The sequence below is a fragment of the Lingula anatina genome, chromosome 1, assembly GCF_051362555.1.
Source record: "Lingula anatina isolate TDL-2025a chromosome 1, LinAna3.0, whole genome shotgun sequence".
NCBI classification, from domain to species: Eukaryota; Metazoa; Brachiopoda; class Lingulata; order Lingulida; family Lingulidae; genus Lingula; species Lingula anatina.
This window is the reverse complement of record NC_141767.1, coordinates 24,673,783-24,700,988: the sequence shown is the minus strand read 5'-3', so window position 1 is coordinate 24,700,988 and position 27,206 is coordinate 24,673,783. Positions and strand designations below refer to the sequence as shown.

The window sequence follows — 27,206 nt, the reverse complement described above, 5'->3', positions numbered from 1 at the left end:
CCCATATTCGCGATGCCATTGGTGACCTCGCTTCCAAGTGTCAAGATCTTTATTTCACCAAAATGGCGCTGTATTCGAATGATAGCAATGAAAACTACTGATATTTCGTAGCGTTTCTTTGTTATGGACTCTAGCCATAAAGCGTAATGTTACAAGTGATACTTTTAGGAAGATGGTAAGATATCATTTTACTACTAAATGGTCCGTTTGTACTGTAGACTAGTAGATTTATACGTCTTGTTTTACTTATCAAGAAATGTTATTGTGCTATTCACTGTTCGATGAATGATTTTTTTGCAGAGGAGAAGCTTAGCACCCAGCCAGCTCACACCTGGTGTGAAGAGAAAGACCGATGAAGATGGTGAATGGACTCCTAACCAGGTTACTCAAGATAATCTTTTATTATCTTTTTCAATTTTATTGGTGTCTCTTGAGTGCATTTCATCTTTTTATTCTTCTTAACATTTTCTAGTAATATATTCAGTGTGGATCATAATGGCTGTAGAGGTCTGTTTATTGTGTTTTGCACTCCTAGTCATCAGCAACTTGCTCTACAGGAAATGAAGAGTATAAGAGACTGTTCACAATGAATTGTGTCATCCTAGCTACTGTGCACCAACTCTGCACGGACTCTCACTGAAGGCAGTCAGATTACAGACTAACAAGCCTCTTGGCATTAGGGAGAGGTTTAATTTCTAGGTCCCTGCAACAACGGCGCATGTAGAGGCGGGGAGACCATCAGATATCAGCAGCATCGCTTTTGATCTGTGGTTGGCCATACTAAGTTTGCGGATCAGTAAGTACTCGGATCATCCATTCTGAATGGGACCTCAAACTGCATTCAGCAAGAGTCCCGTGCACTTTTACTGGGTCGACAAAATTCATTGTGAACAGTTTCTTAGAAATTGGAAGTGCCCTCTAAACCTAGCTTGTCATGTGCTATCCATTCTCCTACCAAAAAATTAATTTTTCATTAAAAAATGTCACTTGTCCAATTCTTTTTAACCATACAAAAGCTTGTAATTTTTGTGCATTGGATCATCCAAATTTATGTTGCACTCCTGTAGTTCTTTAGCATATTCAACAATTAGTGCATTCCCTAGGGGACTACAAAAAAGTAGTGCACAGTGAGAGGAAATAGGATCCTATCATGCGACTTATAGAACCCTTGTGCTAAACACAATGTAAGTATTATATATAATGTACTGTGGTGATTGCCAAGCGGAGTTCTATAATTGTGGAATTTTTATTTCTTTATATTTCCTTAGGGAGGAAAGAAGCTGAGGGTGAACCCAGATCAAGTAGACTATACTTCCCCCTTCAGGAAACCATTATTACCACTTGTGAACAGATCACTGGTGACAGATTCCACTGCACATGTAGGCCTTCATAATGCTGTAAAATAATGATAATATGTCGAGTATAATTGATTGATATCCACAACTCCTCCAAATATCGTGCTTAGTCTTTAGATGAAATTATCAGATGAACAAATTATGTGGACTATCAGTGTTAAACCCTGTAGCCTATTAATAGTTTACTGGTAAGTTTTAATCTCAGTGAGAGTGTAAATATGAGATTGATTACTTCACATGATAAATTTCTATGTACAATATGCAAGCTACTTTAGAAAATGGCTATTCAGATCTTTTCACATACGTTGTGGGTTCATAAGCACAATCTTACATTTGATATGTTGTCATTGTATCATATGATACATCTTATATTTTGCAGGAGGCTCTTATCAAAAAGATACTGTCAAAACCATTTAAGATCCCAATTCCAAATTATCAGGGTAAGATGTCTTGTATCCCCTAACGTAGAGACAGATTGAATGTCTATTCCTCCATTTGGATATATATAATCAAATGAGAGGTTATATTTGTATTATTAACTCAGTCACAAGTTAAAGATCATATACTTTACAGTATTTCAGTTTACAGATATTAATGCCTTTCATATTTGTGGTACTGTAGGCTCTGTCTTCAATCGTGCCCTTGGAGTTAGAAGACAAGGAGCAAGGAGAGCACTGCATGACCCATTTGAAGAGGGAGCATTAGTACTATACTCTCCTCCGGAACTGAGTGCTCATGACCAACTTAAATCAGATGTGTAAGTGTTTGGAAATGAAGGAGGTGGGGTAGAAATGTCAGTCAGAAAAGGAAAAACTACATAATTTATTATTTAAAAGTATTTTTTATGATCAGTGTTCCAATACAAGGGCTTTATTCGTTCAAAACCACATTTTTTTTGCATTTTAGAGAAAAACAACCAGTTCATGTTGTAGTGGATCCAGCTTTGTGTAAAGTTTTAAGGCCACATCAGAGAGAGGTATGTTCATGATTATTATGCAAAATGTCATATATGGACCATGTCAATCTTGTTAAGTTGCTGACTTGTTAACCGTGAAAAAAATATAATGCATGTATGTGTACAGTTTTTTGCAGGTGAGATGTTTTATAATGTGATTTTTTTCGAAATATTTCAGATGATTTTGATTAACTCTCACGGAATATCTCACAATGAGCTGAACAGCTATAAATTCTTTTTCCATGGATGCTATTTCAGGGTGTTAAGTTTATGTATGATTGTGTCACTGGGGAGCAGATTCCAGGGAGCTTTGGTTGTATCATGGCTGATGAGATGGGTCTGGGGAAAACTCTGCAGTGTATCACACTCCTTTGGACTTTGTTGGTAAACAATGATATGTTATATGTTGGTTTCTAATATACCTGTGCATAATGTTTTTTAAAGTCATCTCAAAGCAACAGATGAAACTTAACTTCATTCAGGAAGGAAAAATGCAAGTTATGTTTGTTTTTTAACTTCAGCATGATATAGAAAATTTTTCTTCAACTAAAAGCATTCTGTTGTGTGCTATTTAAGTCTTTATGTATTTACATATGGTTATATTTTTCAGCGTCAAAGTCCAGATGCTAAACCTGCCATTAGTAAAGCCATAGTAGTCTCTCCAAGTAGTTTAGTTAAGGTAATGCTCTTACTGCCTTCAGACAATGGACTGTTTATTTGGAATTGTGTCAGAAACATGAGAAATGCTTTTTAGTGGCTAACTGAAAATACTTGAAATATTGTTAAATTGTTTACAGTGGAGTTCTAATATGTGTTTTGCTTTATTAAAAATCAGTAAATTTATATTTTAATTTAAAACTTATGAGAGATAAAGCTGTGAATTAAAATATGTTGCAGTGGATTGATGATGAATTCAAAAGATGCCAACTGTGCAACCAAATAAATAAATTGAGGTCTTTTATACAAATATGTGGGGAAATCTTTCTTGTTTATAGAAATGAGATCCGTTCTTTCGACAGTTATTTTGTTTGTTGTCCAGAATTGGTACAATGAAATCAGCAAATGGTTACCTGGAAAAGTTAATGCTCTTGCCATAGATTCTGGATCAAAGGAAGATATAGATAGAAATCTAGGTAAAGTATTTGTAAACATTTCATTGATTTGATGAAATTATTTCAAACAGTAATGGTTACGCTGTTGATTAGTATACTATTTATTTTTTTCCTTTCATGTTTGCTAGAATTTAGATCACTATGTTTAATTTGTTATCAGTTAAAAAATATGTAATCAAGTTACTTTTTTTACATATTCTAGTGCAATACATGCAGCAGCAAGGAAAGAGAAACCCATTTCCAATACTCATTATTTCTTATGAAACTTTCCGCCTGCATGCCTCTGTTTTACATCAAGGAGAAGTGGGGCTTGTCATTTGTGATGAAGTAAGAAAGTTATTTTATTTGCTTGAAAGAATTAATAGATTATAAGCTGTAATTTCATATCAAGAAAACTTTGGATGTCAGACATTTTTATATGATATTGCTGTCTGTACAAGCTACAAGTTTTGGCTGCTCTTTTTTTTTTTCCAAGAAGTGATATATCAAACAGGATCTGAGTCTTTTATATGGACTGGTGTAATGTTTTTTTTTTTTTTTTTTTTTTTTTTCAGGGTCATAGGTTGAAAAATTCTGAGAATCAGACCTACTCTGCCTTAAATGCCCTGAATGCGAAGAAAAGAATACTGCTGTCAGGAACACCCATACAGAATGATTTGCTGGAGTATTTCAGTCTGGTTCATTTTGTGAATGGTGGAATTTTAGGTAAGTTGAAAAACAGGAATAGTACTGAAAAATGTACTTAGATGTTCTTATTATTGATGCATCATACAAGAATTTCAGTTAAATTTTAATGATACTGTCTTTTCATGGACAATCCTTGTATGCACCAAGACTAAGCCACATATTTTAAGTGCACTAATGATGATGTAGGTACTGCACAAGAATTCAAGAAAAAGTTTGAAACTCCTATCTTGCGTGGAAGAGATGCAGATGCAACTGATGAGGCACATAAAAGAGGTCAAGAAAAGCTACAAGAGGTATATGTTTTTAATAGATTAAAAAAACATCAGTTGTGAATAGAAAAGATAAGTTTGAGGAAGCACTTGACAGGGAGTAAAGGTTCACCCATTTAGACATTGAGCAAAGATTTTCTAGAAGGTAAAAGTGCACCATATTAGTCATTGGTTGAGCTCATTTTACGATGTGGTGTTTTTTATTGCTTTAAAAGTTGGATACAATACAATTATTTTATTGACGTTGTGTATTTTTTCAGCTTGCAACCATTGTAAATAGATGTATAATAAGAAGAACACAGGCACTGCTTACCAAGTATCTCCCAGTCAAAAGTAAATATTTTATACTTATTAGATATACTGTTTTTACTTTATGAAAATGGTGAATGATATAATATGATTCTATTTACAGGTCTTCATACTTGGTATTGAATAACCTTATTGTTTCTGCACAGAAATGGTATTTACATCAAAAACAAACCTACTTTTCTTTAAATGTTCTAGACATTTGCTATGTTTTTTAGTCTTTCAGACATCTTATAGATTCAGTTCAAAGGAGATTTAGATTTTATTGAATGTAAAACCTGTGTTTTAGTTGAACAAGTGGTTTGCTGCAAACTCACTCCCCTCCAGTCAGCATTGTATCAACTGTTTGTGACATCCAAGGCAGCAGAATGTGAAAAATTGTGTGCCAAAGATGGCAAGGCAACACTGTCATCATTGTCCTCCATTACTCAGCTGAAGAAGTTGTGCAATCGTAAGTAGTCATTTTGCTTTTTCTCTACTATAAATAGTAATATGGCATTAGCAGTTTATAAATGAAAGAAAAACATGCAAACAAATGTGGTATGTCCTATTGTTTTATATATCATTATATTTCTTTCAGATCCAGATTTAATCTATGACAAATGTGCAGAAGGTGAAGATGGCTTTGAAGGTGCTATGGATTTATTTCCTGATGGTTACAATCCAAAGGTGCTGAAACCGCAAATCTCAGGTGTGTGGAAAACTTGCTGTTAATTTTGCTTGATATTATTATGAGCATATATATTGTTATTTTATGTAATGATATTTTCAGTGAGTGGACAGAAATATAATGTGAGTATAATTAGTTTGATGAAGGTGGAATGTTTAAAAATCAAACGTGATAATTTTGAACTATAATAGCTAACTGAAGTAAGTTTTTTGGCTTTAAACTCTTAGCAATCTCATTCACAGGAAAGTTCCAGGTTCTTGATTATTTGCTTGCAATGATCAAAACTTCAACTGACGATAAAATTGTTCTGGTATCAAACTACACCCAGACACTGGATCTGTTTGAGAGGCTCTGCAGGCAGAGAGGGTAGGTGAACAGACTTGCACAGATTTCCATTAATAATTCAGTGCAATTAAATTGGGCCAGATGGATTTTCTCTGAAATTGCCTTGTGTATGAAAAAAATGCAGTGACTTGATGTAGCATAGGTCTACCATAGGTAATGAAGCCTTGAGATGTATATGTGTATAAATATGTATATTTTTTTTTTCACATTTCAGTTATTTATATGTTAGACTGGATGGTACAATGTCCATCAAAAAGAGGGCTAAAGTGGTAGAAAAGTTCAACAACCCAGCTGTAAGTTTTCTGGGTTTTGATTTCGTCAGTAAATGCAAATGAAAATATTTGACTTTATGAAGTTATCTTTTAAATTTTAGTATATATGCATCAGACCACTACATCTTCAAAAGGGCAGTTACCATGTATATTATTTGATGCAGATCACTCCTATGAAACATGTACTGCATACTCCTGAAATAAAAAAAGTTTCTCTGTACTTTTTCAGAGCCCAGAATTTGTCTTTATGCTCAGCAGCAAGGCTGGTGGATGTGGACTCAACCTCATAGGTGCTAACCGCCTGGTAATGTTTGACCCAGACTGGAACCCAGCCAATGATGACCAGGCTATGGCCAGGGTCTGGAGAGATGGACAAAAGAAACAGTGTTACATTTACAGACTTATAGCTGTAAGTGCACCAAGAGATGAACATTTGACATTCTTTTTGGGTATCTCAGTATTGCCAAATGTCATAGTTCTGTTTATTAAGCTTTTTAACGTAAACTTATGGTTTATGGCATACTTCTAAAATAATATTGTTATTTGCTTTGTTTGACATTTTACTTTGATTGTGGTTTTCAAATGAAGGCATACATATGTAGATTAAAACTCATTTAATGTTACTAGTTTAATTTGTCAGATGAATGTTTTATATTTATTTCATGTTTCTTCTCTCAGACTGGGACAATAGAAGAAAAGATATTCCAAAGACAAGCACATAAGAAAGCCCTGAGCAGCTGCGTTGTCGACAATGAAGAAGATGTGGAGAGACACTTCAGCTTGGGAGACTTGAGGGAGCTGTTTAAATTGAATGAGGACACTATTAGTGACACGCATGACAAGTAAGTTGACTACTTTATTCTTTTTCCAGTGCCAGATGAAAAGGTTGCTTGAGATAGAGAATAAACTTTGTGATACTTTGCTGTTTAACTCTCACTCATCTGCTAGCTAGGAAGTTGGAGGAGGGGGAATACAGGCATTTTACATCAATTTTAACAAGACTATAACATGTATGTTTATACTTCAATATTTAATTTGTTCTGTAGATCACATTTGCTGAGTATGAATTACTCTCGTTTATGCATTTCTTGGTTTATTATAAACATTGAGCACTGTACATCTAAACAAGCATTTTGTGAATTTGATAAGTTTGATTTTTAAGAATGGCAGTGCTTTTTAGGCATAGAAGGTATTGTCATTTTCAAATGCATGGGTCCTGAAGCCCATGAAAATGATATTGAGTAAGCATTTGTTTTCCTTGACACATGAATTTTATCAATATTCATGTAGCACATTGTGTCATTTCAGATTCAAGTGTAGGCGTTGTGTGAACAGGATACAAGTCAAGGCCCCCCCAGTTGACAGTGACTGCAATAGTGACTTATCCCAATGGAACCATTGTGCAGATAAGAAGGGCATAGTGGACCCAATTCTCAAAGGTGCTTGGGAAAGTGCTGTAACTTTTGTATTTCATCACAGGTCACATGAGGAGCAAAGAAAAACTGTATAGCCAACAAAAGGCCATCATTGGTTGTAACAACCAGTTGGGAGTAGTGAAATATGCACATGAACGTTTTTCTAGGAGAAAGACTAGGTTTCTCTTCAGGAGAAATTAATGCATGTTTTAAAACATATCAAAAGACAGATTAGAGTTCATTTTTTTTTTTTTTTTCATTTTTTGCTGCAGAAATTACACAGGATGTAACTATATGTAATACATATTATTTCATGGCATCTTGATGCCATCCTAACATTGTTACAGCTTTTTTTTTGTCTGCATTCTTCATTTAATAGCTCATAAGAAATTCATTGTGTTAGTGACCACCTAGATTGTTGATTGTGTTAGCTGTCATGTACCTGCTGCTGTAGTGCATGTTGATTAATGTACATTACAGTACCACTGGTTACACTCCTTTCACTGTGGTCTTGTACTACATTTTATACTTCTCCATAGAATATTTTTTCTTCATTATAATGACCTCAAGTATTTGGGAATTAAAAAGTCATTTTAAGTAAAGATCAGGTGCTCTTTCTTACAAGCCATGGATTTGTTTTGTTTGTATACTTAACTTGGGTGTAATAAAGTTTTATTTTTTAAAAGTTTTGGCCTATTTAAGACCCAATGCCTTCAAAGGCCATAATATGATGACATGATGTGTGATATAAAAAGCGTCCAGGCAAGTCGAGTAAGCTTTAGTCATGTACTCTAACGCCCAACAGCCACATCAGTGCAAAGTAATTGTTAAGTCCTTGGTGCAGCTTTCTTTTGATATTAGGAGTAAGTAATGCTATGGTGATTAATGTCCACAAATGAATCGCCCAGAGTTCTCTGCACAGGAGAGGCTATAAAACGATCCATATAAATTGCCTGGTAAAACAGCAGTTATATGGAAAACGATGCACATGTAGGTCATACATTCCTAATTCTTATAGAGATAAATGGGGGAGGATTGCATTTCAGACCAATGCATGGAAAACTAACTGAGCCTCTTTTTACCTAGGCTGTTTAAATAATGCACTTCAGGAAAATATTGTGACTATACATGTAGAGTAATGTTGCTTGTCAAGTTTGTAAATGTTGTTAATTGGTTGACCTGTGCTCTCTTGTCTGAGATGTACCTGATGTGAATAACCAGGGATGATGAGATGATGGAGTACAACAGGTTAAACCAGGTCAGGCCATATGAGTCACTCCAGTATGTAAGCCCAGGTGGAGGTTTTCCCAGTGTTTCAGTTCTTTATATGATGTTTCTCTTATATCTATATGGAAAAAATGTTTTAATGGTTTCTCTTTTTTCCATTACTATCCATTCCTTTGCATAGTTATGACCACCACTTAGGCTATTGTGAGGAAATTTTTCTTTTCACTTATTAATCTGTCTGCTTGAATTTTTACTTCCCACATCTTTTGATTCCCACTTTTAACAAATGTTTTGATGGTTTCCCTTTTTTTCCATTACTATTTTTTCCTTTGCATAGGTATAACCACCACTTAGGCTAGTGTGAGCAAAAAATTTTGCTTTTCACTTTTTAAACCAGCTGCTTGAATTTTTACTTCCCCCATCTTTTGATTCCCACTTTTACTGATTAACATGCAGGAAAATGTTTTGATGGTTTCACTTTTTTCCATTACTATTTTTACCTTTGCTAAGGTATAACATCCACTTAGGCTAGTGTGAGGAAAATTTTGCTTTTCACTTTTTAAACCAGCTGCTTGAATTTTTACTTTCCACAAGTTAGATTTCAACTGTCACTGATTTACTTGTAGTAAAATATTTATGAAAATTATTGCTGCAAGACTGGAAAGGATAAATTCTAACCTTATAAGTCATCATCATGCCATATGTCATATTGCTGATTCTTTGTAAGGTGCAGGCACACCAAAATATTTGCCCAGTGGAAGGAAATGTTTATATATCTCTCTGCTCTACTTGACATGCACCATGTGCACTTGTCTAAAAATATCTTTCACTGAATCAATGAAAGAGTAACGAAGAAAAGGAAATCGCCCCATTTAAAGTGGATGAAAAAATAAGCAGATTCATATTTTGAAAGTTAAAAATCTGCAAAGTTTAAAATTGGTCAAGGTTACCAGTAAAACCATGCTTCTCAAACTGGAATTCCAAAAGGGAATCATGTTTTTCCCCCCAGTGATGCTTTATAATGAAGATTAAAATACTTTAATATGCTGCACTTGGAAGTAATATTGGTTATGGGAGTTTTTCATTTAATCCCATCTGATGTTGATAGTGCTCAGCAAGTTTCCCATCTGGTTCAGGAAGATTACTTGACTGGTAAAAAGTTCAGGTGTGAAATGTAGCCATCTTGCATCTCTTGGACAGATGCCAAAATTCCTCGGCAGGGACTAGCCCTCTCCACGTTTACCTGTAATGTAATCAGTGAGCAGCTCCCCACTACATCCTGCCTTTTATGATGCACCCATTTAAGAGTGTGGAGGATATTTCATGGTTTTATTCCATATTTAGTGCACGAGACTGAATTCAAGCATGCAGAGTTTAATCTTCTTGCTCAATCAAAGGAGGTACCATGGTATTGCTTTTCAAGCATTCTTCATGCATTCTCAAAAAATTGTACTTGAAAACAAATCAATGTAGCCTAGCCTTTAAAAGCCTAGGCTTTTTCTACTTTTTTATTTCCAGGGTCCATTAAATTATTTAATACTGTATAACATTAAAGAATCCTTTGCATACTGGTTACATTCCTTTGGTTTTAGAAAGCTTTAACACGTCTGTCGTTTTCAACATCTGGGTTCTTTATACCATCCAAGTGCTTTACAATGCTCTAGTAAAACTAAGAAAATTTGTACTTTTTATCCCAGTCATGAAGATCCACCATGCAGGTCTTTTCATTAAAATAAAAATTAAAATTCAATGGTAAGCAAAAACTAAAAATTAATCAACTAGATATCAATTTTTTATTTCAATTCCATCAAGGCCAACCTGCACAGCAGGTTAAGAAATAACTTCAAATTGGAATTTTTATAACAGTTTTATACTAGCAACACAAAGGCTTATTACATACATTTTAACATATGAATCAACCATTCCGTTGATAAAAAAAATGAAATATGTACATATTTACATTAGGTAAATAAAATTACAAGCTAGGATACCGCTGGCTGAACCACTAGGTATTTCTCCATTAAAAGGACAACCATTTACATAACCAGCTTAAAACATTGCAAAAATATATATCATAGGGGATTAACAAGAAATACAATTAAGTCTGAATGAACATTTCACGATCATTCTAGAATGTCCAAGAAAAGTGGTCATTTTCCTTTAAACGTTTTTATAACTTGTCTAAAAAATATCAAAATCTTGAACCATGCATTTAATGCTTCTGCACCTGTTCATAATTCTTTGGTCTATTCGTCTCTGACTAAAACAAGTTTGCAAGTAAGGACAATTGTCCTTGTATTGTGACCAAGCAAAATGTTCTCGCATTTATTGGACTTCCTCTCATTAACACAGAACTTCATATTCACCGTCCATGATCTACTGAATTCAAATTCAATTTACCACAATGGAAAATCACGGTAAACAATTCTGAAGCATTTCTTTGGCAGCTTCAGGTATCGTGTCTGGAAATTTGATGTCAAACTCCACTATCATATCCCCCTTCTTGGTTGGATTTTTCGGTAGAGGTAGTCCTAATCCATGGATTCTTTTCTTTACCCCTGGTTTGATGACTTCTCGAATACTCAGTGGAACTGTTGTATTATCCAGTGTTGGCACTTGTATAGTACATCCAATCAAAGCCTGAAAAGAAATATTAAATAGGTGTAAACATGTATTCATACAAATATGAATTTCAATCAAGCCATTTTTCATTAAATTGCTTTAGAATCTAATTTCGAAGGTATAATCTCAAATTAAATGTTAAATAACATGACAGTGAGTCCCAAGTCAATTTGGAATAGTCTAAATTCACGTGTCAACAGTAAATTTTGTGATATATTTTGCTTCCATTAAATTTCATAGTTTTCATACTTTTAACTATTATGAAATTGTCATAGGCAAGCTGAACACAGAATTGGAGTTTGAAAATGCACCTAAGTAAAAGTAGATTATGACACATCTTCTTACCTGTTTCAGTGTTATAGTTTGTTTGTACAACAGATCTTGGCCATCTCTCTTAAACATTGGATGAGGTTTGTCTTTAATTACAAATACAATGTCTGCAGGTATATTATTTGGCGTTTGGTCCCCCTCTTTCGCAAAAGTTATTTTTGTTCCTGCTTTCCATCCTTTCTTAATGTCAATTGATAAAATCTTATCCTCTCTCCTTGCAGAACCGTCTGAATTCACAACTTTGCGAGTGATTTTCATCTTTTTGGAGGCACCATTGTTTACTTCATCAAGAGATACCTGCAAGTCATATACTATAGGAGGATCCTGGCGTTTCCTTCTGCCTCCACCGCGGCCGCCGGGCATACCATGACCCGCACCCATGAAGGAGCTGAAAGGATCATCCGTGTCCATAGGCTCAAAGCCACCCTGGCCTGGGTTACCAGTGAATGTTGTAGTGAAAGTACGAGTTCCTCCACCAGGCCCACCGCTGAACGAAAAGAACGACGCAAATGGATCTTCGTCCCCGAAGAACATCTTGAACGTATCCCGTGGATCGTGGAAGGTGTAGGAATAATTTGCACCTCCACCTCCACCGCCTCCACCTCCAGCCCCAGCTTTCAACCCTTCTTCTCCATATTTGTCATAAATTTCACGGCGGCTTTTGTCACTCAAAACCTCATACGCTTCACCTATCTCCTTAAATTTTTCTTCAGCTCCTGGTGACTTGTTTTTGTCCGGGTGGTATTTTAGAGCCATTTTTCGGTATGCCTTCTTAATCTCATCGTCAGTCGCACCTTTAGCAACGCCTAGGATTTGGTAGTAATCTTTCCCCATCGTCATATCATGGGTTTTCACCAAATTTTAGCCTTAAAACAGTGTCCAATATTTGATAAACGTTGATTGCCTTCGCTAAATGCCAACTAGCTTCTGTTCGGTAGTTCTGACGCCGATCAACTGACTGTCACTTCTTATACCAAAGAAAGTCGAGATACATCTACGCCCAGGGTTTTCGGGAATCCTCTAGAACCTCTACGTCACTAATGACCTAGTTGTCATGATGAATCATGGAAAGATGGCAGACTACACAAGAAAAGCTAAAGATATATTTTTTCGTAAAATATACATTCTTGAATGATTAACCCTCGATTGATGGTCGAAATGACGTGCATAAAATAATATTATAGATTGGTTAGTGACATACAGGCAAAAAATTAGATTCAAATGAAATGGAAAACTTATTGTTAACGTACTTGTCCTCTCTGCTGTTTACGACACCTATCAAACTATATCTAGGTCATTGCCGAGGTATTAACGCCGACACGGGTCAGAGTGCTATTACAGTGGATTATTCAAGAATAATGGAGGTTTGCTATGCGTCACGGCAGTCTGGGGGTTTCCCATTAGTAGCACCTTGTCATTAATGACATATGACTAATCAACTGTCATGTTTCTCTTCCTTCATTACGTAATTTGTTTCAAATTCAAGTGGAATCTCCGACAACGATATGTCATCTGTGATTAGTCAACGCCATATTTGTCTTCCTTTTGCTTACGCCAAGTTTGTGGACAGGCCCACTCTCAGTTGACACCTCGATAAGTTAATGAAGATTTTAAACAGAAAACGACTTCGTTATCCCACACAATCCTACAAAAATGCATAAAATTAAGATTGGTGTATGTATTTTGAACCAGTTAAAATAAAGTCAGTCAAAAGTTAATAAAATTATCACATTTTTTTATGTTTAAAAATTACAAGAAACTTCAAGCCCATTCAAATATTTTGAGATTGCAGGCTTTGAAAATTTCTGAAATACCGATATCTGTAATATCATTGGCCAAAAAGTGAAATTTTGCTGTAAAAACATTGAAAATCAGTAAGTTAATAGCCTAAACTATTTAATTGAATAGCAGAGAATTTGAAAAAAGTCACCACATAACTAAATGGCATTGAAGGGGGCATTGAAGGGGGTCAGATACTTAAAAATTACCTAATCTTTTATTTTGAATCACCTTAACATCTCATTCTTATTTGTTGACAATTATGTAAGTGTTACTCAGTGTTATTAAGTGTTTCCCTTTATTATGACATTATAGTTATTTTTTTGTTTAATATTCACCTGTGTTATTGATTTCTGGATGTGTATTTAATATTGGATTATAGTATAACCACCAAATTTTGTTGATATGAGAAATACTAAGATTTGATATAATATTTTTGCAGATCGAAGTACTTCATGCAAAATCTGGAAAAAGCCTAGGGAAGGTAACAGGGGTAAGTATGATGAGTTATGTGCAAATTTGCTTTTCATTACGCCTTTAAAGGTTAGTAACATATCTTCCATAATTTGCATCAGCCAAGGTGCCTTGGCATAAACTGCAAATAAAGTATGTAGACCAACTACAGTTTGGACATTGGCTCAACCCTTACACTTTCTTGAAGCTGTTCATTTACAACCTGTACTTGATTAATAACAAGCATAAGTCTTTTTCAATTCCAATGTAAAAAATTGATCATCTCTTGATCTTTATTGGCACCAATCAATCTCATTTCCACCTGAAGTGTGCTTGTTGTGTTAGAGGTGACAGGTCAAAGATTTTTACTGTGTACAGTTTAAAACACCAAAATGGGATTAAGATATTGGGCTACAAGTGACCATGACTTTATTTGACTCCGAATAAATGGATTTGGTTTAATTTGGTAGGGCCACACTTTTTTATTTTTATGGATGACATCCTCTGGGGACCCCAAAATCGGTGCGAGCGGGCGCAAAAAAAAATTCCCCCCCCCCCAAAAAAAAACTGCTTAAGAAAAGTTATGCCGTCAGTACACAGCTGGAAACACTAATTTACCGCAGAAACATGTATCAAACTAACAACATGTTTTTATCCATGCTCTCAAAATATTAAAGCATTGTGAATAGGGCCTACTTCGTAGAAAGGTAAAAAGTCATGAATATATATGCTGCATATTACCAAATCTATTTAAGGTTTTTTCATGCATTATGCATGGTATAGCAATCAATAAAACAAATATCAAATAAACAGCGTGTCTTTATTTGTACTCTCAAAAAATTAAAGCATTGTGAACACTTCAAAGAATTATAAAAAAAAATAAAAAATGAAGCAAAGATAGGCCTATGCTTCCTACTACCAAATCTAAAAAAGGTAATTTCGCACGATGCCATTTTGTCTACTTCGACTCACACGTAGCAGCCATATATCGGGTGGCCTGTCCGACCTTCAATCCACCAAATACCACGACGCTCTTGTCGACCCTTTTTTTCGCTACAAAAAAAAACCCTGGTATGTGCTGCTTTGGACAGAATGTCACTGAAATTTTCCGGGCGATGATCGCCGGCCGCTGCCAGCCTTTCGTATAATTGTAAAAAGTTGATATCTCCATGTCCAATATCAATGGCAAACCAATCCAAAACGACGGCCCCCGTTCTCTTTATGACTTTAATTGTCGTGTATTTTGAAATTAATGCTAGAGATAATTTGACGGCAAAGCGGCCATATTTCCACGTGGTGATAATACGCATGTGCAGAAAGCTCATTTTCCGCACTTGGAACTACTCGGATGTCTCCGCAGTCGACAATGACAGTATGGAGCTTGCGGAATTAGCCGAGGATTGCCGATTGCATTTTCCGGCAAATTCAATATCGACGTTTGCGACAACCGACTTCTTTGGGGGGGGGGGGGGATTTTTTTTTTTTTTTTTTTTTTTTTTTTGGAGAACGGACGAAAATCGGTGCGCGCGCAGGATGTCATCCATAAAAATTAAAAAGTGTGGCCTAGGTTTGGAAAAGTCTACACCATAGAAAAATCATTAGAAATCCTGAACTATTTCCAAAAAATATTCTGTAGCATACCTAGTGTATCATTTACAGGACATTGTGTGCTAAACCAAATCTCACTTTTCTTATTTGTATGAAAGCACATATCTTTGAAGTTTTGTATGTTTACTCTCTTAAAGTTTAGAAATGTGAACACTAAGCCTTATTTCACTGAAAGTAATGAGAGAATTTGCTTCTTTTTTTAGCTGTCTCCAGGTTCTACAATTTTAGATGTGAAAAATGAATTTAGGAAGCTCAGTGAGTTTTGAACATTATGTCTTAAAATACATGCTCAACAAAAGTATCATTCATATCATTCATTATCCAAATATCCATAGTTTTTATTTCAGAAGATAAATATGAAAACTGTAATTTAATATCTTGTTGATTTATACATGATAACATCTTTATAAATGTTGAAGATTATACTCTATGTATTAGAATACATTTTATATGAATGGTTTCTTGCCTTTTTAGAAAAACACCTCTATCCTGATAGACAGTCCTTCAGACTTGAACAAAGTAAGTGTTTTATACATGGTTTTCTTTGCAGGTAAAGGCAAGATATATCCTGTTTACTAAAATACACTATTTATTAATCTTTTACAGTTATTGAGAATTAATTTAAATACAAAAAAGTTGGTTTTCTATATCATAATATTGTTATGGATTTAAAAAAATTCTTTTAAACAATTTCACTTTTAAAGAGGGCAAGATGTTGAAAGATGAAGCTACTTTGAAGGCTTTGAACATTACAAGTGGAGGAAAACTGTACTTCAAAGACCTTGGTCCACAAGTTGGATGGACCACAGTAAGTAGAGATGTACATTTCTTTCAATGCATTAAAGATGAGCAGTAAAAATATAATTAGGTATCATCAAATCGATGCAATACAGAATGGTTGCTTTTTTTAAAGGAAGTCAGTGGTATTTCTTTGTACTTGTACAAAATATTATCCGAATCACTTAGTTTTCTCAGTATTCTATGCTTTATTGCTCTATGTTTCACTTCTCTTAAAGTATATCACAAATAATGGAGTCAATAACTGACAAATATTGTATGACATATCTTTAAAGGTATTTTTGACCGAGTATGCTGGACCCCTCGTCATTTACCTGCTGTTCTATATCAGACCTGCCATCATTTATGGAGCAAGTGCAGCATCAAAACCAAGAGCAGAAGCAGTAAAGTAAGCCTGTAGTTTTAGAAGCTGTTATTGTAGAAAATGCATATAACGTGGCCTTGTAGTGCAAACCATTACTTCAGCATTTGTATATTTTTAAAAAGATTAATGGACATGTATGGTGCAGAATGTTTATGTGTATCAAACACTGTTTTATATAGCGTCATGCACATTGTACATCTTTCTAAAGACTCTTACTTGTAGACAGGCAATTGTTTATGTCATATAGTTCATATTTCATAAAAATGTAATATAAATGTACTGAATGCTTTTTCCTTGCAGCATTGCAGCTGCCTGTTGGACCTTTCACTATGCCAAAAGATTGTTGGAAACTGTCTTTGTGCACAGGTTCTCCCATGCCACCATGCCAATACTCAACATCTGCAAGGTACGGCATTTTATACAAACTAAATTATCACATTTTACAGGAAAATATCTAAACTCTGATTAAGCTGGGATAGGTTATGGGACAAGATATATGCATATGTGGTTAATGATGTTTTTTTTTTTCATTGTTCCAGAATTCCTCCTACTACTGGGGCTTTGCTGCTTTTGTTGCATATTTCATAAATCATCCTTTGTATACCCCTCCATGTGAGTAGAAAAATAACTTAAAATGAGTAAGCCTTAAACAAAGAAAATAATGTAAAATTACTCTAAGAATGACATATGAAAAATTATAACTCTTTATTTATTTTACTGAATTAGAAAAACATAATGTTAATGGTGTCAAATAACTGTGTTTTTAATTATTTATGCTATGATCTTGCTGTCTTTTAGCATATGGTGCCATTCAGTTATATGGAGGCCTTGCAGCTTTTATAGTAAGTGCCATCGTTATGTAAAATGGACAGTGCAACATAAATGACTTCAGTATGACTGATATATATATATGGCTGTTAATTCTTTTCCACAGGTAACAAAACTGCCAGTAGATGAAGAATAAATGATTACATGGATTTATTCTTAAAACTGCATACTTATTAAAATAATTAAGATGAACCTCTTTCTTAATCTGAACATAGTATGCTGCAATTAACATTTCTTTTGTTTTTTATTTAAGTTTAAAAGGATGTTAAACTTGATATGCATTTTTTAAATTTCAGTTTTATATTATTTCTTAAAATTTACAGTTCTGATGAACTTAATTTAATTCAAGTGGTATGTTTTCAGTTTAATGAACTGGGCAACTTCTCCATTCACATTGCATTTAGAAACTTGCGGCCTGCAGGTAAGATGATCTTCATTTTTCAAAAATATTTATATATGATAATTAAGATTTCGAGGCTACATTTTCAAGTCAAAGGACCATTGCATATTGCATCTATTTCCATTTTAACAATTTTTAAAGATTTGCTCCATGTAAAATGATAAGTTTGTTAAGGAGCAGAGGCTGTGTACATGGGGTAGGGAATTTTTTTAGTTCCTTGAGTATTTTTTTTTACTAGTAAAGAAGCAAAAAAAAAAATTTCTTCACAGTTCATTTTTAGTTATTTATTTATTTTATCACATTTCATATTGATAAAAAATATACGTAAACAGTAAATATCTGTAACATTTTCCCATAGGTTCTAAAGAAAGAAAGATTCCAAAACCCACAGTAAATCCCTTCACCTGGCTGTTTACTTGGGTATCTTGTCCTAACTACACATATGAAGTTGGGGCATGGATTAGCTTTTCAGTTATGACTCAGTGTCTACCAGGTAAGAATATGTTATGTCAGAAAATTTGTAGTTCCATTTGGATGTCTGAGGACAATTACAAAAAAACAAAGATAATATGCATTTGCTATGTTTTTGCTCATCGACAACATCCAGGATTTATGTCTTATATAATTTAATCAATTGGGAAATCACAATTAAATTTGATTTTTTGTACACAGTTTGTTTTTTAATCAATGAAATGTAAAGCTTGGTACTTATGTTTTTGTCAAAAAAATTGAACCATTGAATTATATCTATGACCCCATATCTTTTGCTTTTATAGCCCTACTGTTCACTGCTGCTGGGTTTTATCAGATGACAGTGTGGGCCATGGGGAAGCACCGCAACTACAAAAGAGAATTCAAAGACTACCCACGGGGAAGGAAGCCAATCATTCCATTCTTGCTTTAATTTTTAGAATTAAAGAAATGTTACTGAATCAAACTAGTCACAATCAGGGGACCTGTAAAAGATGTATCTTTTTGTGAATGTTTAATGATTATGTAGAACTGATCAGTTTTCTATGAAGGTGACATTTACAATTCTATCAGTGACGTATACAATGTAGATTGCTTAAATCGGAGATGAAGTAATGCCTGGTGGTAATTTGATTAATGTGTATTTCTTTGCATTGTTTAAAGCAAAGGAACTGTGATAAATGCTAAGGGTGAAATTTAACATTAAAATTACATGTTTTGTTATGTAATTTTGTTAAATAAATTAGTACATACAATCATAAAGCTTTGGTTCGTTTAAGAAAACTTGCATTTTCAACACTGGCAAATTTCAATAAAGAGAATAAACTGATGTACACTTGAAAGAACATTTTAATATGAATTATCAAATAACATATCACGTGACAAATATCTGTTGCCTGCAGCTCCCCATAAGACAATGTTAACTTGCCTGAAAGTTATATCTACAGAAATATGCACAAATATATACAAATGTTGGTTCCAGTTAAATCTTGTCCATAAACGATTTCCACTTTCAATTACATACAACTGGTTCTCAAATTTTAAGAGAAGTCCATGTGAAACCAGTGGTCATTCTATATACGATGTTCAAAGGAATACGAAAAATGGGAAGTAAATTTATTGTCTTTCGCATAAAATCAATTGAACTTCACTTCCTCACTGCACAATCACAGGAGGAAGTTTACCACCAGAAGGTGGTCTAGCCACATTTTCCAATTCATAAATGCTCAGGCGTAGTCTCTTAATTTCATTCTTTTGCATGTCTACTATTCTCTTAGACTCCTCTAAGTCCTTCTCTAACATGGCGTTTTTGTTCTGTGAAGCTACAGCTTGCAATGTGGCTGTAGCCTCGGCAGCAGCATTCTTCCTGTGCAGACCAAGAGCAGCCTCTAAGTCATGGACCTGTGTTCTGGCAATCTTTAGTTCTTTCCTCAGGTCATTGATTTCTTTGATGAGAGAGACATTTTCCTTGAAAAGAAAAAAAGCACATTGTTAAGAAATGTCATTACATTTGAAACTAAACAGTTTTATTGTTGAAAATTAACACTTTAGTTTCTGAAGAGCTGGAATAAAAATAACAGTGGACTCATTCAAAAATAACACATAACAGCTCAAAATATCAAAACATTAACAAATTTACACAGCACAAGCTTTGTAACATTACAGAAGTCCAGCTGTTAAACATACCTGCATGATTCTGACATTATCAGCTCTGTGGATTTCTGTATCCTTGGCAAGTTTCTTTCTCAGGGAAGCCACGGATCTCTCCAGATGTTCACGCTGACGTGCATATTCTTTCTGAATATCTGCATCCACACTTGCAGATTCAGTCTGAATGGAAAATATTTGTTTTCATTAAACAAAAGCAAGGGTATCACGTCCACATTTTATTTTTTCGAAAGATAAAAATGATTAATTATTATATTGGCTAAATATTGTTGGTGTGAGTCAGCCAAAAATAATACTTACTATGTCTTCTTGTACATGTTTCTTGTAGAGAGCTTTGATGCTGTCTTTCAACATCTTTGGATCCTGGATGTACCCAACACAGTTGTGCAGATCAGTCTTAAACCTCTTGATCATTGCCTCACGGTCACGCACCTGAAAAAATAATTATTAAAAACATCACTTTTTGTCATGACTACAAAGTTATATTGTATGCAGCTGGTCGTTATTTTCTTCCTCGCCACTGTTATAAGAAAGGAGAAAAAAATACCAGATAAAGTTAACATAGTTTATAATGACATCTTACCTTCTGTCTTTCTTGGTGCATTTCCTTGTCTGTTGCCTTCAGTTTCTGTCTCAGCTCTGTGATATTCAACTCCAATTGTGTATTCTGTTTGTGGAACCTCTCCAGTTCACTTTCCATCTACAAAAATATAAAAACACAAGTTGCATTGAATACTTGTATAAGTTGTATGCATTTGCACTGATTTCCAAATGATCTGAAAATTCTGAAACATTTTTTATGTCTTAAACATTGCCATTGGCATTATCAAAAAACTAAATGAAAGACAGGTCACACATTACATTTATAGTAATTATAATAACTATATTCAGTCCGACAATTACCTCTTGTATTTGCTCCTTCATGTCTTTGATGTCTTTCTCTCTGGGTTCAATCTGTTTCTTCAATTCTTTAATTTTGTAGTCCAGCACAAATTTGAATTTTTCCAGTTCTTGGTTTTTCTTCTTCAGATCATAAATTCTCTTTTCCTATAAACAAACAAACAGGTTAATTTTCAGTAGGTATGCATAATGTATGAAAAAAGTTATACCAAATATGTAAAGTAAATGACAATTCTGAATCAAATATGCTCTTTGAAATATAACACTTACCTTATCTTGAATGGTTTCATCTCTCTCGGCTATTTCTTTTTTAAGACCAGTCTTGTCCTTCTCAAGATTTGAAATAACCCCAGACAATTTCTCCTTGTCAGTGTGGTTCTTTTTGATCTCTTCCTTGTGATCTTCTATTTCTTTCTGAAGGCTTGTGAACTGTAAGGCAAGTAGTTGTAATTGTTTAGTTGAGTCTAATTCTTTTTCTTTTTCAAAAAATAAAATTTCATTTTTAAATGTTTTTAACTTTGCTGAAAATTTAAAAAAATACCTTTTTCTTCATGATTCCACTTTCTCCCTTAAGTCTAAGGTTAGACTCCTTTTCATCTCTAAGCAGCCTTTCATATCTGTTCTTGATGTCCAGGATTTCCCTATCTGCATCTTCTTCAATCTGCCTTTTTGTTTCTTCATACTCTTTTTGTGCATTTCTTGCTTGATCATGTGCCTTGAATTAAAATAAATCATAAATATCACAAAAAGTGTAAAATAATCAATTTTACTGGTATGATGCAAAAAACGTTTTTTTTTTCATTACTGATACATAACTGTAAATCTGCAATTGCACATTAATTGCCAATGATGTCTTATTAACTCTCACAAAGCAGATGCCATCAAAATACATTTAACTGAGATATTCTTAACTTCTCGCAACAGGTTATTGTGATACTGTCGAATTTAAAATAATACACTTACCTCTTCCAACTGAGTAGTTTTCTTCTGTAGTTCTGTTTCATAATACTCTGTCAGTTCCTCTAGGGCACGTTCTTTGCTATCTTCCATCTCCTGCAGCTGACGGTCATAATCTTCTTGCATTTTCTGACTCTTTGCCAACAGGTCCTGATACTTTTCATATTCAAGCATCAATTTCTGGTTGTTTGCACTCTCTGCACAAAAATAAAAGAAAAATGTGAATTTTAAAAAGACCACACAATATGTCCCAAAATTGCCAGGCAAAAGTTACAAATAATCAAGTCTTAAATCGTCTTAATGAGTAAAAATGGTACTACAGCTTACCCATGTCTTGCATTTCCTTAGCGTGCTTCTCCAGTGCCTCCTGTACCTCCTCTTCATGCTTGGCTTCTTCCTTATCTTTATCTGTTTTCAACACCTATATTTGCAAAATAAAAGAATACAAAATGAAGTATTCACAGCCAGGTTAACATACAACAAATTCCAACAACATATTTTATGAGTTCTGTTGAACAAAATATTCTGCTATGCATAGCTTTTTTCTGATCTCTTTTTCTACAAACTTACAGGAAAGCATAGATGACATGAACTTCTTCTTTTTTATTTTGAGGGAAAGTTCTATAGAGGGAAACCGTTGTGAAGGGAAAAAAGTGCCAATTGGACCTAAAAGAAATCTTTACCTGATTCTTTGTTTTCAAGGACTCCATTTCTTGTATAAATTTTTCAGTCAGTTCTTTTATCTTTTCATTGTAATTCATATCTTTCATCCTCAGTTGGTATTCATTTTCTGTTTTGAGTTCATCAACTCTGGTTTTAAGCTCAGCCATCATGGTGTTCTGAAAGTAAAGAAAATGTACTAAATCTAGTTTAGAGCAAATGACATAGATATTTTTAAGAATGTAATATATATGACAATAACAAAAAGCACCGTCCCGAGAGTAAACATTCAACTTAAAAATTACCTAACTAAAGAAGGAACTGCAAGTGGGAGTCTCTAAAACTACAACTTCAGCTAAATTTACCTTTTCTTCTAAATCACTCTTTGTAATAAGAATTTCTTCAGCCCATCCCACTTCCTTATCTCTCCTTGCCCCTCTGCCTTCTTTATCTTGAATCTTCCACAGCATAATGGATGCATCTTCTGAGACAGTCACCAAGGTTGTGTCATCATATGTTATTTTCATCTAAAAAAGGTAAAAAATTAATAAACATAAATACAACTTACTGACAACTTAAAAATGGCACCACAGCATCTGTCACAGCCAACCAAAAACTGTCCAAAAAGTAGCTAACTCGTGCATAGAACTATAAATTGCTTAAATAGCATTTTAGAATTTAAAAAAAAAATCAAATATACCTTAGTTATTGCAGAAGAGTGGCCCTGGTATTCCTGCCACTCTCCATCAGCAGTGAGTGGAAACTTGTAGGACCGTAGTGTTCCAGTGTTGGTCCCAGCAAACAACATACGGCCAGAGTGGGACATGCCAACAGTGTTCAGGGTGGTGTCCTCAGCTGGTACTTCTCTTAGTATCTTTAAGAAGAAAGGAAAAGCATTACTCTTAACGATGGGCTTAAAATACAGACAGGGCTGAAAGGATGCACAAATTTAAGACTAACTGTGTATAAAGTAAAGGTATGTTTATCTAGATTAAAAGTCAATCTCACCGAAGAATCTGAAATTTCCTTTAGTGTGTGATCAGTTCCAACTGCCAGCGTAGTTTTGCCATCTGGAGTGACTGCTACACTACTATAGCTACAGGACTTGAGGACATTCTCTCCCACACGTTTCCCTGTAAATGTATCCCATTCATACACAGCGCCATCCATCCCACAAGAGATGAGCTTGTTGTCATCAGCAGTCCAGATCACTGAGCGAATTTTACCATTGTGCCCCTTGAGCTGCAGCAGGTTCTCAAATGTTGCAGTGGAGTAAATGTAGATCAAGTTACTGGTCACAGCAGCAAACAGATGGCCACCATTGCTGAAGGCACACTGGAATAGACAGATAAGTCTATATTATCTGCATTGACAAACCCTGATATGTACATGCATGGAATTTTTTACCAATTTTGCTGATGAGGATAAGACTTATTAATAATAAAATCAATCTTTTTCATTTTCATTAACCAACACATTCTGCTGACAGACACCGAGTCAATTAAGACAACATTCCAGCTCCCAGTGCTAATGATTCATCAAATGAATTCCTCAATTAAAACTGACCTCTCTGCATCCTCTAATAGTAAACTCCTTGAAGACTCTGATGTCATCAATCAACAGATTCATAAGCCTCAGCTTGTCACTGAAGCCAACCAGCACATACAAGCCTGAGGGGTGTAAAGCTATGGAATACGCCTCCTCAGCAAACTCTTTATACAGCTCAAGGTTACTGAAATTAACAAAAGAAATAAAATATAACAATTCAATTGTTTACTCATTAAACATTATAAAATTGTCATTTCATTTCCTTTAATCTAAATGAGCAGGAATATCACTTTCATCTTCAAAGATATATACTATGAAGAAAATATATTAAATCAAGGTTAAGTTTAAATTATCCAATGTTGTATTAAAGGAAAAACAACTGCTATTTTTTAAGTAGCTTAAGTTAAGTCTACAATAGGAAGATATTACTGTTTTCTTTCATCCTGAAAAATAATTATAATACATATTTAGGATATTTTTCTTTCAATCAATTATGATAAGAACTTACCAGTTCTCAAAATTCCATATGCGGACAGATCTGTCCACTCCACATGTTGCAACCAAGGCCTTCCTTATACACACATCCAAGCCTGTGATCTGACCTTGATGAAATGCCTGACACAGGTACTCAAAGTAAGCTTGGCCATCCTGAAAACACACAATCACATTAACTAATGATAAATCATGCAACTACCACATCAGAAATGGGAAACTGCTTCTCAAGAAAATATTTTGCTTTTGAAATAAAAAAGTGTAAATTCAATACTACAATTTATTACATAAATTTTTGTTCTTTTGTATCTCTACTGGCTAGCTAAAAAAAGCAATAAAAAATAAGAAAATTTTCTCATCTGTGTAAAAAACAGACACATAAAATACTACTTACCTTTCCCAGGTCAGCGCTGGAGAGGGTCATGCTATAGAGCTGGCTGCTGTCAGTGCTAGCTACCAATGTTTCCTCTGATGGGCTAACAGTCAAGCTGGTTATCACTTGGTTCTCTGATTTACTGGGATCAGCACTGTTGCTATCAGCAGGTATCTGGATAATAATGAATTTGGCAACTAAGTCTTTCCATTGGGAGTAGTAAATTTAGTATTAATTAAAGGTAGTAAAATGCATATCTGATTCTATCTGTTTATTACAGTTCATTTCACACTGTGCACATATTCTTAAGTTTACAACATTTGGTCTGAATTCTAAAAATGTGTTGAAAGAACATGTGTAGACAAATTATATTATAACATGTTACATGCACTGCCATGTTACCTTTATTTCTCTGGCTTTCTTGAAATACTCTTTGTCATCAGTTTTCTCATACAGGAAGACAGTGCCAGGACCAACTGAGCATGCAAATCCCTTAGAGTATGCTACAATAGCAGTAATCTCTGGTGGTCCTGAAGGCTGAGTTGCCTCACCTTCACTGATGCTGTCCATCCTTAAATTAATTTCACACAATATGTTAATCAGGTCATGCTTGACTACTTCAGTGATCATAGGATCTATATAAAGAAAATTACTATAAGCAGTTCTTCAAATTAGAAAAAGCTAATATAATGCAGCTGTAACTGGGACAGTATCTTATATGATAATGAAAAAAATTAATTTTGATTTACTTTTCTTTGTCTCCTTTTTGTGACTTCTCCACATGGAACTCGTTTTTCAGTTCTCCTGCTTCAAACAACAAAAGCCTCCCATTGTCTGTCCCAACTACCACTCTTTCATCAGATACCCAAGCTTGGCATAAGTTGTTCTGTGGCTCCATTTTTTGAAAGGCAAATGGTTTTAGGCTACCCTCACTGTAGCGATACAATTTGAAGATCTGGTTACCTACAACACATAGCTGGGTGTTGTCTTGTGGATTGAAAGTAACCTGAAAAGGGATAAATAATACAGAGTGAAATAGTAATGCACTTTGGAATAAAAGCAAATGACAATTGACAAAATCCAACATTGCTAACGACTTGTATCCTTCCTACGTTCAATCTTATAATGGTACTTATAACATAAAAACTAAAACTAACAGACAGGATGGTGCTGTCTAAATATAAATGCCTACCTGATAGACTGGAGGTGGGATTTCTTTTCCCTGTGCTACAGATGTCTTGATACTGGCCATAACTTTAGATTTATCCCAGGTCCAATACAGTAGTGTCCAATCAGGCTTTCCTCCTTGGGCAACAAGGTATTTAGAATCTGGAGAAAATGCAAGACTGACATACTCTCCAGACTGCACCTCAGGTGAGCTAAGTACTTTCCTTCTTCTCTGTGAATGCAAGTCATATATTGTGATGGTAGCTTTTTCTCCTTTTTCAGCAATTGCCACATATTTTCTGTTGGGGCTAACTGCCATGGCAGTCATCCCAGTACTTTTTTCAGATCCAGGGATGAATTTTTGAGCCTTTTGATCAATGTTATACAGTACACAGTTGGAGCCAGATGGGTAAATAATAGTTTGCTCATCCTGATAGGCAACATTTCCAGTTACCCCTGTCTTCAGGCCAAATATATGGCGAGCTTGGGCAACTGCAATTGACATCTTGTACACTTCTTTTCACCTATAAAAAGGAAAAAAATCTTAAATTTCAAAAAAATTAATCTCATTTTATACGTCAAGCATATTAGGTACATGCATCAGACATAGTAAAACTGAAAATGCATCTCTAGCATAAAGAAAGATATAAAACACTTCCTTCACTCCAAAACATTTCATTTCAGTATAACAGAAAAGATTTCTATATTTTCAAAGTTTACTTAACGACACAACTTCAGAAGTCATAAAGTCATAAGCCATTGTTAATTTCTCCTTCCAAAAGCGTTTGAATTAACATTATTTCAACTAATTAAATATGTGACATGTACTTGTTCACATCGAGTGATATTCTGTTTATATTAACAGTACAATCAGACAACTGACACACCAAATGCATGGTGCAACTGGAACCACATTTACTACAGTTACAAATATACCATAAAATTGAAAATACATAGGTTCTGTGTAATCTATTGAAACTTTACTTACCTTAACTACTGATTTTTTATATAAGTATATTTCAAAATAAGCCGTTCACTCTGATATTATGAAATGACGAATTATTCCATCAGTGCCATTCGCAGCTATGGCAGTCGCTGTTTGATTCCCTTAGTTACCATTGGCGACGGACTGCGCAACATATACTGCGCTATTTCCGTTCCGTGAGCCAAGATAA

The 27,206-nt window shown here is 34.6% G+C and overlaps 4 protein-coding genes across 5 annotated transcripts; 2 read left to right on the top strand and 2 right to left on the bottom strand.

Moving 5' to 3' along the window:
* Positions 1 to 12: 12 nt before the first annotated feature.
* On the top strand, positions 13 to 8,071 carry LOC106164637 (DNA repair and recombination protein RAD54-like). Its single transcript, XM_013542611.3, has 20 exons — positions 13 to 175; positions 301 to 381; positions 1,269 to 1,379; positions 1,735 to 1,795; positions 1,977 to 2,112; positions 2,262 to 2,331; positions 2,569 to 2,694; positions 2,921 to 2,989; positions 3,350 to 3,443; positions 3,625 to 3,749; positions 3,977 to 4,127; positions 4,296 to 4,402; positions 4,639 to 4,711; positions 4,974 to 5,135; positions 5,265 to 5,375; positions 5,597 to 5,720; positions 5,914 to 5,992; positions 6,201 to 6,380; positions 6,650 to 6,813; positions 7,280 to 8,071. The coding sequence occupies exons 1-20, from the start codon at positions 173 to 175 to the stop codon at positions 7,479 to 7,481; spliced, it is 2,229 nt and encodes a 742-aa protein (XP_013398065.2). The 5' UTR covers positions 13 to 172; the 3' UTR covers positions 7,482 to 8,071.
* A 2,321-nt stretch (positions 8,072 to 10,392) lies between these two features.
* On the bottom strand, positions 10,393 to 12,602 carry LOC106166598 (dnaJ homolog subfamily B member 4). Its single transcript, XM_013542629.3, has 2 exons — positions 11,581 to 12,602; positions 10,393 to 11,253 (listed from the first exon to the last, which is right to left on the bottom strand). Exons 1-2 carry the CDS (start codon positions 12,403 to 12,405, stop codon positions 11,026 to 11,028), a joined length of 1,053 nt encoding a protein of 350 aa, XP_013398083.2. The 5' UTR covers positions 12,406 to 12,602; the 3' UTR covers positions 10,393 to 11,025.
* Positions 12,603 to 12,780: 178 nt separating this feature from the next.
* On the top strand, positions 12,781 to 19,028 carry LOC106164649 (very-long-chain enoyl-CoA reductase). 2 transcript variants are annotated; one of them, XM_013542631.2, is made up of 12 exons: positions 12,781 to 12,929; positions 13,787 to 13,837; positions 15,609 to 15,660; positions 15,880 to 15,924; positions 16,110 to 16,213; positions 16,479 to 16,591; positions 16,868 to 16,973; positions 17,107 to 17,179; positions 17,366 to 17,409; positions 17,759 to 17,816; positions 18,154 to 18,288; positions 18,572 to 19,028. In XM_013542631.2, exons 1-12 carry the CDS (start codon positions 12,792 to 12,794, stop codon positions 18,697 to 18,699), a joined length of 1,047 nt encoding a protein of 348 aa, XP_013398085.2. In that variant the 5' UTR covers positions 12,781 to 12,791; the 3' UTR covers positions 18,700 to 19,028. The 2 variants fall into 2 exon arrangements, with proteins under 2 accessions (XP_013398085.2, XP_086872103.1); XM_087015977.1 differs by lacking the exon at positions 12,781 to 12,929 and adding an exon at positions 13,204 to 13,239.
* Positions 19,029 to 19,097: 69 nt separating this feature from the next.
* LOC106164647 (cilia- and flagella-associated protein 57) lies at positions 19,098 to 27,177 on the bottom strand. The gene is made up of 20 exons (XM_013542628.3): positions 27,020 to 27,177; positions 26,057 to 26,555; positions 25,614 to 25,870; positions 25,267 to 25,435; positions 24,886 to 25,038; positions 24,508 to 24,647; positions 24,018 to 24,183; positions 23,460 to 23,786; positions 23,152 to 23,325; positions 22,817 to 22,978; positions 22,475 to 22,630; positions 22,119 to 22,212; positions 21,798 to 21,988; positions 21,376 to 21,549; positions 21,105 to 21,263; positions 20,838 to 20,981; positions 20,518 to 20,634; positions 20,235 to 20,366; positions 19,953 to 20,096; positions 19,098 to 19,733 (listed from the first exon to the last, which is right to left on the bottom strand). Exons 2-20 carry the CDS (start codon positions 26,534 to 26,536, stop codon positions 19,422 to 19,424), a joined length of 3,651 nt encoding a protein of 1,216 aa, XP_013398082.1. The 5' UTR covers positions 26,537 to 26,555; positions 27,020 to 27,177; the 3' UTR covers positions 19,098 to 19,421.
* Positions 27,178 to 27,206: the final 29 nt, after the last annotated feature.

Bases quoted from the DNA above. Each gene is read 5' to 3' on its own strand.
- LOC106164637 (XM_013542611.3), top strand. The intron at 1,380-1,734 runs GTAGGCCTTCAT...TATATTTTGCAG, and splicing joins TGACAGATTCCACTGCACAT to GAGGCTCTTATCAAAAAGAT. The intron at 2,990-3,349 runs GTAATGCTCTTA...TTTGTTGTCCAG, and splicing joins CTCCAAGTAGTTTAGTTAAG to AATTGGTACAATGAAATCAG.
- LOC106166598 (XM_013542629.3), bottom strand. From the start codon at position 12,405: ATGACGATGGGGAAAGATTACTACCAAATCCTAGGCGTTGCTAAAGGT. The intron at 11,254-11,580 runs GTAAGAAGATGT...ATTTCTTTTCAG, and splicing joins AAACTATAACACTGAAACAG to GCTTTGATTGGATGTACTAT.
- LOC106164649 (XM_013542631.2), top strand. From the start codon at position 12,792: ATGGAAAACTTATTGTTAACGTACTTGTCCTCTCTGCTGTTTACGACA. The intron at 15,661-15,879 runs GTGAGTTTTGAA...TTGCCTTTTTAG, and splicing joins AAATGAATTTAGGAAGCTCA to AAAAACACCTCTATCCTGAT. The intron at 16,214-16,478 runs GTAAGTAGAGAT...ATATCTTTAAAG, and splicing joins CACAAGTTGGATGGACCACA to GTATTTTTGACCGAGTATGC.
- LOC106164647 (XM_013542628.3), bottom strand. From the start codon at position 26,536: ATGTCAATTGCAGTTGCCCAAGCTCGCCATATATTTGGCCTGAAGACA. The intron at 25,436-25,613 runs GTAAATCAAAAT...AATTAATTTAAG, and splicing joins CAAAAAGGAGACAAAGAAAA to GATGGACAGCATCAGTGAAG. The intron at 25,039-25,266 runs GTAACATGGCAG...ATTATTATCCAG, and splicing joins AGAAAGCCAGAGAAATAAAG to ATACCTGCTGATAGCAACAG.